This window comes from Scyliorhinus canicula, chromosome 4 (assembly GCF_902713615.1).
Source record: "Scyliorhinus canicula chromosome 4, sScyCan1.1, whole genome shotgun sequence".
Classification (NCBI taxonomy): domain Eukaryota; kingdom Metazoa; phylum Chordata; class Chondrichthyes; order Carcharhiniformes; family Scyliorhinidae; genus Scyliorhinus; species Scyliorhinus canicula.
In genome coordinates, this window is record NC_052149.1 from 2903713 (window position 1) to 2922287 (window position 18575).

Here is an 18575-nt window from a genome sequence, read left to right on the forward strand (position 1 = left end):
TGTGGTATGAAGAATATTTTCAGGTGGGATTATGGGGTTCAGTTGTTTTCTGTGGATAATAAATCCCCTTCCTGCTGTCCCTGATAATGGAGATGCTTAAGGGGCCTGGATTCAGTCGGGTTTTGAGGGTGTACTTTGTGGAGATCAATGCAGGGTTAACGGGATTTATTGGGAGATGGAGATACAGAGAGAGTTGGAGAAGGAGGGAAAGAGAGTGATGGAGGGAGGAAGGGAGAGATGGAGAAATGGGGGGGGGGGGGGGGGAGAGATCAAACAAAGAAAGAGCTGGAGGAATGTGGAAAAGGTAGAGCAACAGAAGTTGAGGAAAGTGAGACAAAAATGGAGAGAAAGGAAGAGAAGAGCAAATAAACAGAGAAATAGAAGGTGGGACAAAGGAGAGATGTTGAGTAAAAGAGAAAAACATCAGGTGTGGAGAAACTGGAGGAATTTCAATATCCAACCTGGATTCTGCCTCTTTACCTCTCGATTTTCTGCTTCTTGGAGCATGTTTTAGTGTCTTTTACTGTGGAGACAAGTAGGAAACTTTTTCAAAGTCTCCTCGTTTCCCATGATTAATTCCTCAGTTTCAGCCGAGAAGTCACCAACATTTTCTTTAGCTACACTCTCCCTTTTTTTATTGGAAAGATCAAATTGACCACCACCGTCCACAGCTTTTAGAGCGAGAGAGTTCCAGATTTTCAATAATCTTTCCGAGGCTTCCTCAAAACGAGCTGAATTGTGTCCCAGGGTGAACACAAGTTGTCTCAAACTTAGATGCCGTTTGGAATACAAATAGGAGGAAGGAAGCACTGTTCCAGCTGTACTGGTCAGACTCCATCTGGATTGACTGTGTCCATTCTTGGGGTATTACATCTCGGGAAGGATATACCGGAGGGAGTACAGACCAAAGTGATACAAATGAACAAACAGTCACAATGATAGACTTGGCTCACTTTCCCTCGAGTTTAGAAGATTACAGGGCGATTTAATCAAGATGTTTAAGCTGATTAAAGGACTTGATGGGGCAGCGAGAGAGAGATAAATGATTTCCTCTGATGGGGGGTGGGGGGGGGGGGACAAAACCTTCAAATTGGAGCCTGGTCATTTCGGGTGATTTCAGGAACCACTGCCTCACACACAGGGGAGTGGAAATCTGGAACCCCCCCCCCACTCCAAAGTATTGGTGAAAGTAAAAATGCCAAACTGGGATTGAGAGATGTTTATTGGGTAAGGGGATTTAAGAGTAATTAAGAAGGCTCGATGGAGTTAAGCTACAGATCAGCCATGATCTTGTTAAATAGCAAAGAGGCTCTGCTGCCCAATAGCCACTTTCTCCTGGTTTATTGTGAAAATGTTAACCTGTCAGTTTGAGGAGTTTTTCTTCCTGCCCCACTTTCATCACCGCTCACTTGCTGGACTTAAACATCAGGGTGGAAATGATTTGAAACAATAATTGACCATCAGCTTTTCAAATTATGACTAATGCTTTCAGACAAGTGGTGAATTGACACTGTAATGTTAGACTCTTAGATCACTGGTCTCTTCTCCTAGCAACAAGATAAAATACCGGGGAAGCGGATTGGTTAACACTGATTCATAAAATGTATGTGTGTCACTGGCTGTATTCTACCAGGGGTATGAGCCCCTCTAATCTCTGCGAACCGAGCCCGTTCCTTACACATGCCTGTGGAATGTGCCAGACAACAATATCTACTTGCATTTGTATAGGGCCTTCACATAGTAAAGATTTCCAAAAAAGCTGCATAGGAGTGTTCATCTAAGAATGGTTGATACTGACTCCCCAAAGGGCACACAGGTGACTGAAAGCTTGAAAGATAAGTTTTAAGGAGCATCTAAAAGGAGAGATGGAGGGGGGAGATAAAGAGAGAGGTGCAGAGGTTTAGGGGAGGGAGGTCCCAGGGAGCTGAAGGCACAATCGACCATTATGGAGTGATGGAAATCAAGATTCTCAAAAGGCTAGAATTAGAGGAGGCATTGATCTCACCGGGTTTGTTGTGACTTGAGGTGGTTACAGAGATCAGGAGGGATGAGGCTGCAGTGCAATTTTAACGTGAGGATATAAACTTTACAGTTGAGACTTTATCTGCTGTATTTGTGACAGCTTTACGTTCGGGCTATCAAACTGATATATAGTGATAATGTATCGCTCGATCAGCAAGTTGGTTTCAAGCACAATGTTAAATAAACATGATTTCAATTAGCGAAAGAAAGGACTTGCATTTCAGTAGCAACGACTAATGGGCTCGGAGCATCCCAAATCAGTTTACTCCCACAGAAATGTATAATTGAAGCTCGGTCTTTGTGGTAAAATCACAAACACTGCCGGCAACGTGCCGACAGCACTGCCTAACAAACAACAATGTCAGAATGAATACATCATCTGTTTCTCACTGCAATTGCTTCAGTTATTAATATTGGTCTGAGGACACCAGGGACAACAGGTTTGCTCTCCCAAGGAGTTGAGTGGACAGGCAGGCTTTGGTTTACTGTTACAGCTGAAAGACACCACTTCACTCAGTACTGACCCTCGCCACAGACCCACTGACAGTGCAGCACTCCCTCAGTACTGACCCTCTGACAGTGCAGCACTCCCTCAGTACTGACCCTCTGACAGTGCAGCACTCCCTCAGTACTGACCCTCTGACAGTGCGGCACTCCCTCAGTACTGACCCTCTGACAGTGCGGCACTCCCTCAGTACTGACCCTCTGACAGTGCGGCACTCCCTCAGTACTGACCCTCTGACAGTGCAGCACTCCCTCAGTACTGACTCTCTGACAGTGCGGCACTCCCTCAGTACTGACCCTCTGACAGTGCAGCAGTCCCTCAGTACTGACCCTCTGACAGTGCAGCACTCCCCCAGTACTGACCCTCTGACAGTGCGGCACTCCCTCAGTACTGACCCTCTGACAGTGCAGCACTCCCTCAGTACTGACCCTCTGACAGTGCGGCACTCCCTCAGTACTGACCCTCTGACAGTGCAGCACTCCCTCAGTACTGACCCTCTGACAGTGCGGCACTCCCTCAGTACTGACCCTCTGACAGTGCAGCACTCCCTCAGTACTGACCCTCTGACAGTGCAGCACTCCCTCAGTACTGACCCTCTGACAGTGCGGCACTCCCTCAGTACTGACCCTCTGACAGTGCAGCACTCCCTCAGTACTGACCCTCTGACAGTGCGGCACTCCCTCAGTACTGACCCTCTGACAGTGCAGCACTCCCTCAGTACTGACCCTCTGACAGTGCAGCACTCCCTCAGTACTGACCCTCTGCCAGTGCAGCACTCCCTCAGTACTGACCCTCTGACAGTGCGGCGCTCCCTCAGTACTGACCCTCTGACAGTGCAGCACTCCCTCAGTACTGACCCTCTGACAGTGCGGCGCTCCCTCAGTACTGACCCTCTGACAGTGCAGCACTCCCTCAGTACTGACCCTCTGACAGTGCAGCACTCCCTCAGCACTGACCCTCTGACAGTGCAGCACTCCCTCTGTACTGACCCTCTGACAGTGCAGCATTCCCTCAGTACTGACCCTCTGACAGTGCAGCACTCCCTCAGTACTGACCCTCTGACAGTGCAGCACTCCCTCAGTACTGACCCTCTGACAGTGCAGCACTCCCTCAGTACTGACCCTCTGACAGTGCAGCGCTCCCTCAGTACTGACCCTCTGACAGTGCGGCACTCCCTCAGTACTGACCCTCTGGCACTGTGGCATCCCCTCGCCACAGACCCACTGACAGTGCGGCACTCCCTCAGTAGTGACCCTCTGACAGTGCAGCACTCCCTCAGCACTGACCCTCTGACAGTGCAGCACTCCCTCAGTACTGACCCTCTGACAGTGCAGCATTCCCTCAGTACTGACCCTCTGACAGTGCAGCACTCCCTCAGTACTGACCCTCTGACAGTGCAGCACTCACTCAGTACTGACCCTCTGACAGTGCAGCACTCCCTCAGTACTGACCCTCTGACAGTGCAGCACTCCCTCAGTACTGACCCTCTCACAGTGCAGCACACACTCAGTACTGACCCTCTGACAGTGCGGCACTCCCTCAGTACTGACCCTCTGACAGTGCGGCACTCCCTCAGTAGTGACCCTCTGACAGTGCAGCACTCCCTCAGTACTGACCGTCTGACAGTGCAGCACTCCCTCAGTAATGACCCTCTGACAGTGCGGCACTCCCTCAGTAATGACCCTCTGACAGTGCAGCACTCCCTCAGTACTGACCCTCTGACAGTGCAGCACTCCCTCAGTACTGACCCTCTGACAGTGCGGCACTCCCTCAGTATGACCCTCTGACAGTGCAGCACTCCCTCAGTACTGACCCTCTGACAGTGCGGCACTCCCTTAGTAATGACCCTCTGACAGTGCAGCACTCCCTCAGTACTGACCCTCTGACAGTGCAGCACTCCCTCAGTAATGACCCTCTGACAGTGCAGCACTCCCTCAGTACTGACCCTCTCACAGTGCGGCACTCCCTCAGTACTGACCCTCTCACAGTGCGGCACTCCCTCAGTACTGACCCTCTCACAGTGCGGCACTCCCTCAGTACTGACCCTGAAATAATTTGTCAGGGGGATGGGAAAACGAGCTGCAGTCTAGAAGCCAGTGTTGAGAGTAGTGAGGTACTGAGGAGGGTATCAAGGTCGCAGGAGTGTACCGGCAGACAGGCAGTTGGGTTGAAGTGTGTCTACTTCAATGCAAGGAGCATCCGGAATAAGGTTGGTGAACATGAAGCGTGGATTGGTACCTGGGACTATGATGCTGTGGGCTTACGGAGACATGGTTGGAACAGGGACAGGAATGGTTGTTGGAAGTTCCCGGGTAGATGTTTCAGTAAGAGTAGGGAAGGTGGTAAAAGAGGTGGAGGAGTAGCATTGTTAATCAAGGATAGTTTAACGGCTGCAGAAAGGCAGTTTGAAGGGGATCTGCCTACTGAGGTAATATGGGCTGAAGTTAGAAATAGGAAAGGAGCGGTCACATTGTTAGGAGTTTTCTATAGGCCCCCAAATAGTAATAGAGATGTGGAGGAAAAGATTGCAAAACAGATTATGGATAGGTGTGGAGGTCTCAGGGTAGTTGTCATGGGTGACTTTAACTTTCCAAATATTGATTGGAACCTCTATTGGTCGAACAGTACGGATGGGGATTTTTTGTACAGTGTGTGCAGGAGGGTTTCCTGATACAATATGTGGATAGGCCGACAAGAGGTGGGGGCACATTGGATTGGTACTGGGTAATGAACCGGGCCAGGTGTTAGATTTGTTTATGGGAGAGCACTTTGGAGATAGTGACCACAATTCGGTGTCTTTCACTATTGCAATGGAGAGGGATAGGGCCATACGGCAGGGCAAGGTTTATAATTGGGGGAGGGGTAATTATGGTGCGATTAGGTAAGAATTAGGGAGCATAAGATGGAAACAGAAACTGTCAGGGAAAGGCACAAATGAAAAGTGGAGCTTGTTCAAGGAACAAATACTCCGTGTCCTTGATAGGTATGTCCCTGTCAGACAGGGAGGAAATGGCCGTGTGAGGGAACCATGGGTCGGAAAAGAGGTTGAATGTCTTGTCAAGAGGAAAAAGGAAGCGTATGTAAGAAAACAAGGTTCAGTTGGGTCGCTTGAGGGTTACAAGTCAGCAAGAAATTAGCTAAAAAAAAGGACTTTGGAGAGTTAGGAGGGGGAATGAGAAGTCCTTGGCAGGTTGGATCAAGGAAAACCCCAAGGCTTTTTACTCTTTTATGTGAGAAATAAAAGAATGACCAGGGTGAGGTTAGGGCCAGTCAAGGACAGTAGTGGGAACTTGTGCATGGAGTCAGAAGAAATAGGAGAGGCGTTGAATGAATACTTTTCTTCACCAAGTGTTCACCAAGGAGAGGGGCCATGTTTTTGAGGATGAGTGTGTGATACAGGTGGGTAGGCTGGAGGAGGTAGATGTTCTGAGGAAGGATGTATTAGCAATTTTGAAATACCTGAGGGTCGATAAATCCCCAGGGCCAGATGGGATGTATCCCAGGATTGTTTGGGAGGCAAAGGATGAGATGCAGAGCCATTGGCTTTGATGTTTGGGTCCTCACCGTCCACGTGGATAGTGCCAGTGGACTGAAGAATGGTGAATGTTGTTCCTCTGTTCAAGAAAGGGAATGGGAATGAGCCTGGTAATTATAGGCCGGTTAGTCTTACTTCGGTGGTCGGTAAGTTAATGGAAAAGGATAGGATTTATGACCATTTGGAAAGATGCAGCTTAATTCGGGATACTCAACACGGATTCATGAAAGGTAAGTCTTGCCTCACAAATTTTATTCAATTCTTTGAGGAGGTAATTAAGTGTGTAGATGAAGGTAGAGCAGTTGATGTGGTATACATGGATTTTAGTAAGGCGTTTGATAAGGTTCCCTATGGTCAGCTCATGAAGAAAGTAAGGAGGTGTGGGATAGAGGGAAATTTGGCCAATTGGATAAGTAACTGGCTCAGAGAAGACAGAGGGTGGTGGTGGATGAAACATTTTCAGACTGGAGACCAGTTATGAGACCAGCTGCGTCCTCTGCTATTTGTGATTTTTATCAATGACTTGGAGGAGGGGGCTGAAGGGTGGGCCAGTAAATTTGCTGATGACACCACGATTGGTGGAGTAGTGGATGAGGTGGAGGGCTGTTGTAGGCTGCAAAGAGACATTGATAGGATGCAGAGCTGGGCCGGAAAATGGCAGATGGAGTTTAACCCTGATAAGTGAGAGGTGATTCATTTTGGTAGGAAAAATTTGAATGCGGATTTTAAGGTCAACAGCAGGGTTCTGAGGAATGTGGAGGAACAGAGAGATCTTGGCGTTCATGTCCACAGATCTCTGAAGGTTGCCACTCAAGTGGATAGAGCCGTGAAGAAGGCGTATAGTGTGTTAGTGTTTATTAACAGGGTGCTTGAGTTTAAGAGCCGTGGGGTTATGCTGCAACTATACATGACCCTGGTGAGACCACATTTGGAGTACTGTGTGCAGTTCTGGTCACCTCATTATAGGAAGGATGTGGAAGCATTGGAAAGGGTGCAAAAGAGATTTACCAGGATGCTGCCTGGTTTGCCAGATAGGTCTAATGAGGAAAGGTTGAGGGAGCTGGAGCTTTTCTCTGTGGAGTGGAGGACGAGAGGCGACTTAATAGAGTTTGATAAGATAATGAGGGCGATAGATAGAGTGGACGTTCAGAGACTATTTCATCGGGTGGATGTAGCTGTTACAAGGGGGCATAACTATAAGGTTCAGGGTGGGAGATATAGGAGAGATGTCCGAGGTAGGTTCTTTACTAAGAGAGTGGTTAGGGTGTGGAATGGACTCCCTGCTATGATAGTGGAGTCAGACACTTTAGGAACTTTCAAGTGGTTTTGGATATGCACATGGAGCACACCAGAATGACAGGGAGTGGGATAGCTTGATCTTGGTTTCGGGCAGGGCTCGGCACAACATCGAGGGCCGAAGGGCCTGTTCTGTGCTGTAGTGTTCTAAATTCTATAACCCTCTGACCATGCAGCACTCCCTCAGTACTGACCCTCTGACAGTGCAGCACTCCCTCAGTACTGACCCTCTGACAGTGCAGCACTCCCTCAGTACTGACCCTCTGACAGTGCAGCACACCCTCAGTACTGACCCTCTGACAGTGCGGCACTCCCTCAGTACTGACCCTCTGACAGTGCAGCACACCCTCAGAACTGACCCTCTGACAGTGCAGCACTCCCTCAGTACTGACCCTCTGACAGTGCGGCACTCCCTCAGTACTGACCCTCTGATAGTGCAGCACTCCCTCAGTACTGACCCTCTGACAGTGCAGCACTCCCTCAGTACTGACCCTCTGACAGTGCGGCACTCCCTCAGTATTGACCCTCTGACAATGCAGCACTCCCTCAGTACTGACCCTCTGACAGTGCGGCACTCCCTCAGTACTGACCCTCTGACAGTGCGGCACTTCCTCAGTACTGACCCTCTGACAGTGGAGCACTCCCTCAGTACTGACCCTCTGACAGTGCAGCACTCCCTCAGTACTGACCCTCTGACAGTGCAGCACTCCCTCAGTACTGACCCTCTGACAGTGCAGCACTCCCTCAGTACTGACCCTCTGACAGTGCAGCACTCCCTCAGTACTGACCCTCTGACAGTGCGGCGCTCCCTCAGTACTGACCCTCTGACGGTGCAGCACTCCCTCAGTATTGACCCTCTGGCAGTTCATTGTACATTGGGAGTTTCAGCCTGCATTTTGTTTATACGTTTCTATTTTCTTGACCTTATGATCATCCGAGTCAGGCAAGTGTGCCAACATGTAGATTATTGTGTTTGAAAATAGAGGAGAACAAATGGAGTGTTGGACAATCTGCACAATGCTGTACACACAAGGGTATTGGCAATAGTCTTAGCTGGTGAGTTATTATCCTTGTACATTGCCCTCTCTACAAGTTGCTACATGTCCCAGATTACTGGAAATCAAGATGAATTGACAATAGCATCAACTTTCAGATATTTGGCAAATCCTGACCAGCGATGGGGACCAGTGCCGGTCAAAGAATGATCGCTCTGCCAACGGGCTAGCTCTGACATAATGGGTAGAATGGCCTCCTTTGGTGATGAGTGAATCTACATAACCCTCAACTAATCTAAAACTCTCTTTGCCCCTATTCTAACTCCCATCACATCCCATTCACCCGCCGTGATCGCGGATCTACATATCTCAAGTCTAGCTCATTGATTTTAAAATCCGCATTCCTGTTTTCAAACCTCTTCATGACTCTGTCCCTCCCTATCTCTGTAATCTCCTACACCCTGGGACCCTCTGTCCCTCCCTATCTCTGTAATCTCCTACACCCTGGGCCCCTCTGTCCCTCCCTATCTCTGTAATCTCCTGCACCCTCGGACCCTCTGTCCCTCCCTATCTCTGTAATCTCCTACACCCTGGGACCCTCTGTCCCTCCCTATCTCTGTAATCTCCTACACCCTTGGACCCTCTGTCCCTCCCTATCTCTGTAATCTCCTACACCCTGGGCCCCTCTGTCCCTCAATATCTCTGTAATCTCCTACAGCCTGGGACCCTCTGTCCCTCCCTATCTCTGTCATCTCCTACACCCTGGGACCCTCTGTCCCTCCCTATCTCTGTAATCTCCTACACCCTGGGACCCTCTGTCCCTCCCTATCTCTGTCATCTCCTACACCCTGGGACCCTCTGTCCCTCCCTATCTCTGTCATCTCCTACACCCTGGGACCCTCTGTCCCTCCCTATCTCTGTAATCTCCTACACCCTTGGACCCTCTGTCCCTCCCTATCTCTGTAATCTCCTACACCCTGGGCCCCTCTGTCCCTCCCTATCTCTGTAATCTCCTACACCCTGGGCCCCTCTGTCCCTCCCTATCTCTGTAATCTCCTGCACCCTCGGACCCTCTGTCCCTCCCTATCTCTGTAATCTCCGACACCCTGGGACCCTTAGACCCTCCCTATCACTGCCATCTCCTGCACCCTCGGATCCTCTGTCCCTCCCTATCTCTGTAATCTCCTACACCCTGGGCCCCTCTGTCCCTCCCTATCTCTGTCATCTCCTGCACCCTTGGACCCTCTGTCCCTCCCTATCTCTGTAATCTCCTACACCCTCGGATCCTCTGTCCCTCCCTATTTCTGTAATCTCCTGCACCCTGGGACCCTCTGTCCCTCCCTATCTCTGTAATCTCCTACACCCTGGGCCCCTCTTTCCCTCCCTATCTCTGTAATCTCCGACACCCTGGGACCCTTAGACCCTCCCTATCTCTGTAATCTCCTACACCCTCGGACCCTCTGTCCCTCCCTATCTCTGTCATCTCCTACACCCTGGGACCCTCTGTCCCTCCCTATCTCTGTAATCTCCTACACCCTTGGACCCTCTGTCCCTCCTTATCTCTGTAATCTCCTACACCCTCGGATCCTCTGTCCCTCCCTATTTCTGTAATCTCCTGCACCCTGGGACCCTCTGTCCCTCCCTATCTCTGTCATCTCCTGCACCCTCGGACCCTCTGTCCCTCCCTATCTCTGTAATCTCCTACACCCTGGGCCCGTCTGTCCCTCCCTATCTCTATAATCTCCTACACCCTCGGACCCTCTTTCCCTCCCTATCTCTGTAATCTCCGACACCCTGGGCCCCTCTGTCCCTCCCTATCTCTGCCATCTCCTACACCCTGGGCCCCTCTGTCCCTCTCTATCTCTGTAATCTCCTACACCCTGGGCTCCTCTGTCCCTCCCTATCTCTGTAATCTCCTGCACCCTGGGCCCCTCTGTCCCTCCCTATCTCTGTCATCTCCTGCACCCTCGGACCCTCTGTCCCTCCCTATCTCTGTAATCTCCTGCACCCTCGGACCCTCTGTTCCTCCCTATCTCTGTCATCTCCACCCTCGGACCCTCTGTCCCTCCCTATCTATGTCATCTCCTGCACCCTTGGCCCCTCTGTCCCTCCCTATCTCTGTAATCTCCTACACCCTCGGACCCTCTGTCCCTCCCTATCTCTATAATTTTCTACACCCTGGGACCCTCTGTCCCTCCCTATCTCTGTAATCTCCTACACCCTGTGACCCTCTGTCCCTCCCTATCTCTGTAATCTCCTACACCCTCGGATCCTCTGTCCCTCCCTATTTCTGTAATCTCCTGCACCCTGGGACCCTCTGTCCCTCCCTATCTCTGTAATCTCCTACACCCTGGGACCCTCTGTCCCTCCCTGTCTCTGTAATCTCCTACACCCTGGGCCCCTCTTTCCCTCCCTATCTCTGTAATCTCCGACACCCTGGGACCCTTAGACCCTCCCTATCTCTGTAATCTCCTACACCCTCGGACCCTCTGTCCCTCCCTATCTCTGTCATCTCCTACACCCTGGGACCCTCTGTCCCTCCCTATCTCTGTAATCTCCTACACCCTTGGACCCTCTGTCCCTCCTTATCTCTGTAATCTCCTACACCCTCGGACCCTCTTTCCCTCCCTATCTCTGTAATCTCCTACACCCTGGGCCCCTCTGTCCCTCCCTATCTCTGTAATCTCCTGCACCCTGGGCCCCTCTGTCCCTCCCTATCTCTGTCATCTCCTGCACCCTCGGACCCTCTGTTCCTCCCTATCTCTGTCATCTCCACCCTCGGACCCTCTGTCCCTCCCTATCTATGTCATCTCCTGCACCCTTGGCCCCTCTGTCCCTCCCTATCTCTGTAATCTCCTACACCCTCGGACCCTCTGTCCCTCCCTATCTCTGTCATCTCCTGCACCCTTGGACCCTCTGTCCCTCCCTATCTCTGTAATCTCCTACACCCTCGGATCCTCTGTCCCTCCCTATTTCTGTAATCTCCTGCACCCTGGGACCCTCTGTCCCTCCCTATCTCTGTAATCTCCTACACCCTGGGCCCCTCTTTCCCTCCCTATCTCTGTAATCTCCGACACCCTGGGACCCTTAGACCCTCCCTATCTCTGTAATCTCCTACACCCTCGGACCCTCTGTCCCTCCCTATCTCTGTCATCTCCTACACCCTGGGACCCTCTGTCCCTCCCTATCTCTGTAATCTCCTACACCCTTGGACCCTCTGTCCCTCCTTATCTCTGTAATCTCCTACACCCTCGGATCCTCTGTCCCTCCCTATTTCTGTAATCTCCTGCACCCTGGGACCCTCTGTCCCTCCCTATCTCTGTCATCTCCTGCACCCTCGGACCCTCTGTCCCTCCCTATCTCTGTAATCTCCTACACCCTGGGCCCCTCTGTCCCTCCCTATCTCTATAATCTCCTACACCCTCGGACCCTCTTTCCCTCCCTATCTCTGTAATCTCCGACACCCTGGGCCCCTCTGTCCCTCCCTATCTCTGCCATCTCCTACACCCTGGGCCCCTCTGTCCCTCCCTATCTCTGTAATCTCCTACACCCTGGGCTCCTCTGTCCCTCCCTATCTCTGTAACTCCTGCACCCTGGGCCCCTCTGTCCCTCCCTATCTCTGTCATCTCCTGCACCCTCGGACCCTCTGTCCCTCCCTATCTCTGTAATCTCCTGCACCCTCGGACCCTCTGTTCCTCCCTATCTCTGTCATCTCCACCCTCGGACCCTCTGTCCCTCCCTATCTATGTCATCTCCTGCACCCTTGGCCCCTCTGTCCCTCCCTATCTCTGTAATCTCCTACACCCTCGGACCCTCTGTCCCTCCCTATCTCTATAATTTTCTACACCCTGGGACCCTCTGTCCCTCCCTATCTCTGTAATCTCCTACACCCTGTGACCCTCTGTCCCTCCCTATCTCTGTAATCTCCTACACCCTCGGATCCTCTGTCCCTCCCTATTTCTGTAATCTCCTGCACCCTGGGACCCTCTGTCCCTCCCTATCTCTGTAATCTCCTGCACCCTGGGACCCTCTGTCCCTCCCTGTCTCTGTAATCTCCTACACCCTGGGCCCCTCTTTCCCTCCCTATCTCTGTAATCTCCGACACCCTGGGACCCTTAGACCCTCCCTATCTCTGTAATCTCCTACACCCTCGGACCCTCTGTCCCTCCCTATCTCTGTCATCTCCTACACCCTGGGACCCTCTGTCCCTCCCTATCTCTGTAATCTCCTACACCCTTGGACCCTCTGTCCCTCCTTATCTCTGTAATCTCCTACACCCTCGGACCCTCTTTCCCTCCCTATCTCTGTAATCTCCTACACCCTGGGCCCCTCTGTCCCTCCCTATCTCTGTAATCTCCTGCACCCTGGGCCCCTCTGTCCCTCCCTATCTCTGTCATCTCCTGCACCCTCGGACCCTCTGTTCCTCCCTATCTCTGTCATCTCCTGCACCCTCGGACCCTCTGTTCCTCCCTATCTCTGTCATCTCCACCCTCGGACCCTCTGTCCCTCCCTATCTATGTCATCTCCTGCACCCTTGGCCCCTCTGTCCCTCCCTATCTCTGTAATCTCCTACACCCTCGGACCCTCTGTCCCTCCCTATCTCTATAATTTTCTACACCCTCGGACCCTCTGTCCCTCCCTATCTCTGTAATCTCCTACACCCTGTGACCCTCTGTTCCTTCCTATCTCTGTAATCTCCTACACCCAGGGACCCTCTGTCCCTCCCTATCTCTGCCATCTCCTACACCCTGGGCCCCTCTGTCCCTCCCTATCTCTGTAATCTCCTTCACCCTGGGCCCCTCTGTCCCTCCCTATCTCTGTAATCTCCTACACCGTGGGACCCTCTGTCCCTCCCTATCTCTGTCATCTCCTGCACCCTGGGACACCCGTTCCCTCCCTATCTCTGTCATCTCCTACACCCTGGGACCCTCTGTCCCTCCCTATCTCTGTAATCTCCTGCACCCTGGGACCCTCTGTCCCTCCCTATCTCTGTAATCTCCTACACCCTCGGACCCTCTGTCCCTCCCTATCTCTGTAATCTCCTGCACCCTGGGACCATCCGAGATCTCTCTGTTCCTCTCATTCTGGTCTCCTGATGTGAAATATTCCTCGAGTGGTGGGCATGCCGCCAGCTGGCTTGGTCCCAGCTCTGGACAAATATTGTTGAATAATTGCTCGTGGATATTTCACTGTGTTAAAGACACTGCAGAAATTGACTTATAAATGCTGATTCTTTCACTGGATGCAATCTAAAATTGCATTCAGTGAAAGGTCAGTCTGAAACGTGTTTTCCAGCCCATATATTATTCCGGAATCCCATTAAACGGGTGCAGATTTTATTCGCCAATCACGGAGGTTACAGAATGATGTTGCACTCCTCGGTGTTGATTATCCGACAGTGAATCAGTCTCTCAGTAATGTTGATTCAGGTCTTAAGCCTGCAGTGTGAAGGCACTTGTCTTTAAATTCGAGCTGGGACATTTTAAGGTTGATGTGATGTTTTCATTATTTCATGAGATGTGGGCGTCGCTGGCTGTTATTATTCCCCATCCTCAATTTACCTGAGAAAGTGGTGGTGAGCTGCCTTCTTGAACCACTGTAGTGAAGGATGTAACTAGTAGAGTTGATTTGGGGGAGCCAGTAGATGTGGTTTATGTTGACTTTCAGAAGGTTTTTGACAAAGTCCCACAAAAGAGATTAGTGGGTAAAATGAAAGCGCATGAAATTAGGAGTGTGAGATTATGAGATGGATAGAAAGCTGGTTGGCAGACAGGAAACAAAGAGTAGGAATTGACAGATCTTTTTCAAACTGGAAGGCAATGATTAGTGGGGTACCGCAGGTATCGGTGTTGGGGTGAGCTATTCACAATATAAATGATTTTGATGAGGGAACAAAATGTGATGTCTCCAAATTTGCAGATGATACAAAGGAGGGTGAGCTGTGAGGAGGATACAGAGATCCTTCAATGTGATTTGGACAAGTTGAGTGAGTGGGCAAATGAATGGTAGATACAGTATAATGTGGATAAACGTGAGGTTATCCACTTCGGTGGCAAAAAAACGAGTGCAGATTGTTATCTGAATGGCCATAAATGATAGAGGGGAACGTGCAATGAGACCTGGGTGTCCTCGTACACCAGTCACTGAAGGTAAGCATGCAGGTACAGCAGGCGGTAAAGGAGGTAAATGGTATGTTGGCCTTCATTGCGAGAGGATTCGAGTACAGGAGCAGGAATGTCTTGCTGCAATTGTACAGGGCCTTGGTGAGGCCATACCTGGAATATTGATTTGATTGATTGTACCGAAGTACAGTGAAAATAATTTTTCTGCGGCCGAGGAACGTACACAGAACGTACATAGTAGACACAAGAATAATCAACAGAGAACATTGACAAATGCGACATTAATAAAACAGTGATTGGTTACAGTGCGGAACAAGGAGCCAAACAAAACAAATACATGAGCATTAGCAACATAGGGCGTCGTGAATAGTGTTCTTACAGGGAACAGATCAGTCCTAGTGCAGTTTTGGTCTCCTTACCTGAGGAAGATGTTCTTGTTACAGAGGAAGTGCAGAGAAGGTTTACCTGGGATGACAGGACTGACATACGGTGGGGAGATTGAGTCGGTTAGGATTGTTTTCACTGAAATTCAGTGGAATGAGACGGAATCTCATAGAAACCAATAAAATTCTAACAGGACTGGACAGGGTTGATGCAGGAAGGATGTTCCCGATGGTGGGTGTGTCCAGAACCAGGAGGTCACAGTCTGAGGATACGGGGTAGACCATTTATAATATAATAATCTTTTATTGTCACAAGTATGAAGTTACTGTGCAAAGCCCCTAGTCGCCACATTCCGGTGCCTGTTCGGGGAGGCCGGCACGGGAATTGAACCCCCGTGCTGGCCTTGTTCTGCATTATGAACCAGCTGTCTAGCCCACTGGGTTAAACCGACCATATAAATAATCTTTATTGTCACAAGTAGGCTTACATTAACACTGCAATGAAGTTACTGTGAAAAGCCCCTAGTCGCCACATTCCGGCGCCTGTTCTGGTACACAGAGGAAGAATTCAGATTTCTCAGCTGGTACGGGAATTGAACCCGAGCTGCTGGCTTTGCTCTGCATCCCAAACCAGCTGTCTAGCCCACTGAGCTGAACCAGCCCCCCCTTTAGGACAGAGCTGCCCCTTTAGGACGGAGATGAGGAGAACTTTCCTCACCCAGAGAGTGGTCGGCCTGTGGAATTCGTTACCATAGGAGTTGAAGCTGAAACATTGTATGTTTTGAAGAAGTGGTTAGATATCACACTCAGAGCGAAGGGGATCAAAGGATATTGGGGGGGGGGGGGAGCGGGATCAGGCTATTGAGTTGGATGATCAGCCATGATCGTAATGAATGAAGGGCCGAATGGCCTCCTCCTGCTGTTATTTTCTATGTTTCTATGTTTCCATGTCCATGTGGTGTAGGTACACCCACAGTGCTGTTAGGGAGGGAGTTCCAGGATTTTGACCCAGTGACAGTGAAGGAACAAGTCAGGATGGTGAATGACCTGCACGGGAACCTGTAGGTAGTGATCAATAGAATCTGTAGAATCCCTGCAGTACAGAAGGTGGCCATTTGGCCTATCGAGTCTGCACCGACCCTCCAAAAGAACACTCTATCTAGGCCCACTCCCCCTCACTATCCCCGTAACCCCGCACATTGATCATGGTGAATCCACCTAACCTGCACATGTGATGTTGCATTGCCGCTGCTGCCCTTGTCCTTCTAGGTGGTAGCGATCTCGGGTTTGGAAGAGGGTGTCGAATGAGCTTTGATGAGTTGACGCAGTGCATCGTGTAGATGGTATGCACTGCTGCACCACTCTATTGCGTTTTCCAAGTGTTGTTGAAGCTGTACTCATCCAGGCAAGTGTTTCATCACACTTCTGACTTGTGCCACACTGCTGACTTGTGCCTTGTAGATGGTGGACTGGCTGTGGGAGGTCAGGAGTGAGTTACTCGCCGTAGGATTCCGAGCTTTGATCTGCCCTGGCAGCCACAGTATTACTATGGCTAGTCCAGTTCGGTTTCTGATCAATGATGACCCCCAGGATGTTGATCGTGGGGGATTCAGAGATGGTAATGCCATCAAATGTCAAGGGCAATGGCTCGACCCTCTTTTGTTGGAGATGGTTATCGCCTGACACGTGCGGGTTGCTAATTCCTTGCCACTTAACAGCTCGAGCCTGAATGGTGTCTAGGTCTTGCTGTATAAATACAGAAACATCTTCAATGTCTGAAGAGGGGCGGCACAGTGGCGCTATTAACACTACTGCCTCACAGTGCCAGGGTCGCGGGTTCAATTCCAGCCTTGGGTCACTGTCTGTGTGGAGTCTGCACGTTCTTCCCGTGTGTGCATGGGTTTCCTCCGGGTGCTCCGGTTTCCTCCCACAGTCCAAAGATGTGCAGATTAGATGGATTGGCCATGATCAATTGCCCTTAGAGTCCAAAAGGTTAGATGGGGTTACGGGGATAGGGTGGGTGCTCTTTCCAAGGACCAGTGCAGGCTCATAGAACAGGCCCTTCAGCCCACAATGTTGTGCTGACCATTTATCCTAATCTAAGATCAACCTAACCTACACCCCTTCAATTTACTGCTGTCCATGTGCCTGTCCAAGAGTTGCTTAAATGTCCCTAATGACTCTGACTCCACCACCCCTGCTGGCAGTGCATTCCACACACCCACCACTCTCTGTGTAACAAACCTACCTCTGACATCTCCCCTATACCTTCCTCCAATGACCTTAAGATTATGTCCCCTCATGACAGCCATTTCCACCCTGGGGAAAAGTCTCTGGCTATCCACCCTATCATAGAGCATAGAACGATACAGCGCAGTACAGGCCCTTCGGCCCTCAATGTTGCACCGACATGGAAAAAACTAAAGGCCATCTAACCTACACTATGCCCTTATCATCCATATGCTTATCCAATAAACTTTTAAATGCCCTCAATGTTAGCGAGTTCACTACTGTTGCAGGTAGGGCATTCCACGGCCTCACCACTCTTTGCGTAAAAAAACCACCTCTGACCTCTGTCCTATATCTATTACCCCTCAATTTAAGGCTATGTCCCCTCGTGCTAGCCACCTCCATCTGCGGGAGAAGGCTCTCGCTGTCCACCCTATCTAACCCTCTGATCATTTTGTATGCCTCTATTAGGTCACCTCTTAACCTTCTTCTCTCTAACGAAAACAACCTCAAGTCCATCAGCCTTTCCTCATAAGATTTTCCCTCCATACCAGGCAACATCCTGGTAAATCTCCTCTGCACCCGTTCCAAAGCTTCCACGTCCTTCCTATAATGAGGCGACCAGAACTGTACGCAATACTCCAAATGCGGCCGTACTAGAGTTTGTACAACTGCAACATGACCTCATGGCTCCGGAACTCAATCCCTCTACCAATAAAGGCCATCACACCATAGGCCTTCTTCACAACCCTATCAACCTGGGTGGCAACTTTCAGGGATCTATGTACATGGACACCGAGATCCCTCTGCTCATCCACACTACCAAGAATTTTACCATTAGCCAAATATTCCTTATTTCTGTTATTCTTTCCAAAGTGAATCACCTCACACTTCTCCACATTAAACTCCATTTGCCACCTCTCAGCCCAGCTCTGCAGCTTATCTATGTCCCTCTGTAACCTGGAACATCCTTCCGCACTGTCTACAACTCCACCGACTTTAGTGTCGTCTGCAAATTTACTTACCCATCCTTCTGCGCCCTCCTCTAGGTCATTTATAAAAATGACAAACAGCAACGGCCCCAGAACAGATCCTTGTGGTACGCCACTCGTAACTGAACTCCATTCTGAACATTTCCCATCAACCACCACTCTCTGTCTTCTTTCAACTAGCCAATTTCTGATCCACATCTCTAAATCACCCTCAATCCCCAGCCTCCGTATTTTCTGCAATAGCCGACCGTGGGGAACCTTATCAAACGCTTTACTGAAATCCATATACACCACATCAACTGCTTTACCCTCGTCCACCTGTTCAGTCACCTTCTCAAAGAACTCGATAAGGTTTGTGAGGCATGACCTACCCTTCACAAAACCATGCTGACTATCCCTAATCATATTATTCCTATCTAGATGATTATAAATCGTATCTTTTATAATCCTCTCCAAGACTTTACCCACCACAGATGTTAGGCTCACCGGCCTATAG

At 50.2% G+C, this 18575-nt stretch overlaps 1 protein-coding gene across 1 annotated transcript in view; it reads left to right on the top strand.

The window, feature by feature from the left end:
- Window positions 1-6251: 6251 nt before the first annotated feature.
- The window catches only part of erich3 (glutamate-rich 3), a 123231-nt gene continuing 110907 nt past the window's right edge, over window positions 6252-18575 (top strand). The window contains exon 1 of the mRNA XM_038793412.1: window positions 6252-6292. Coding sequence (XP_038649340.1) covers window positions 6252-6292 — 41 coding nt within the window. The remainder of the gene's footprint in view (window positions 6293-18575) is intronic.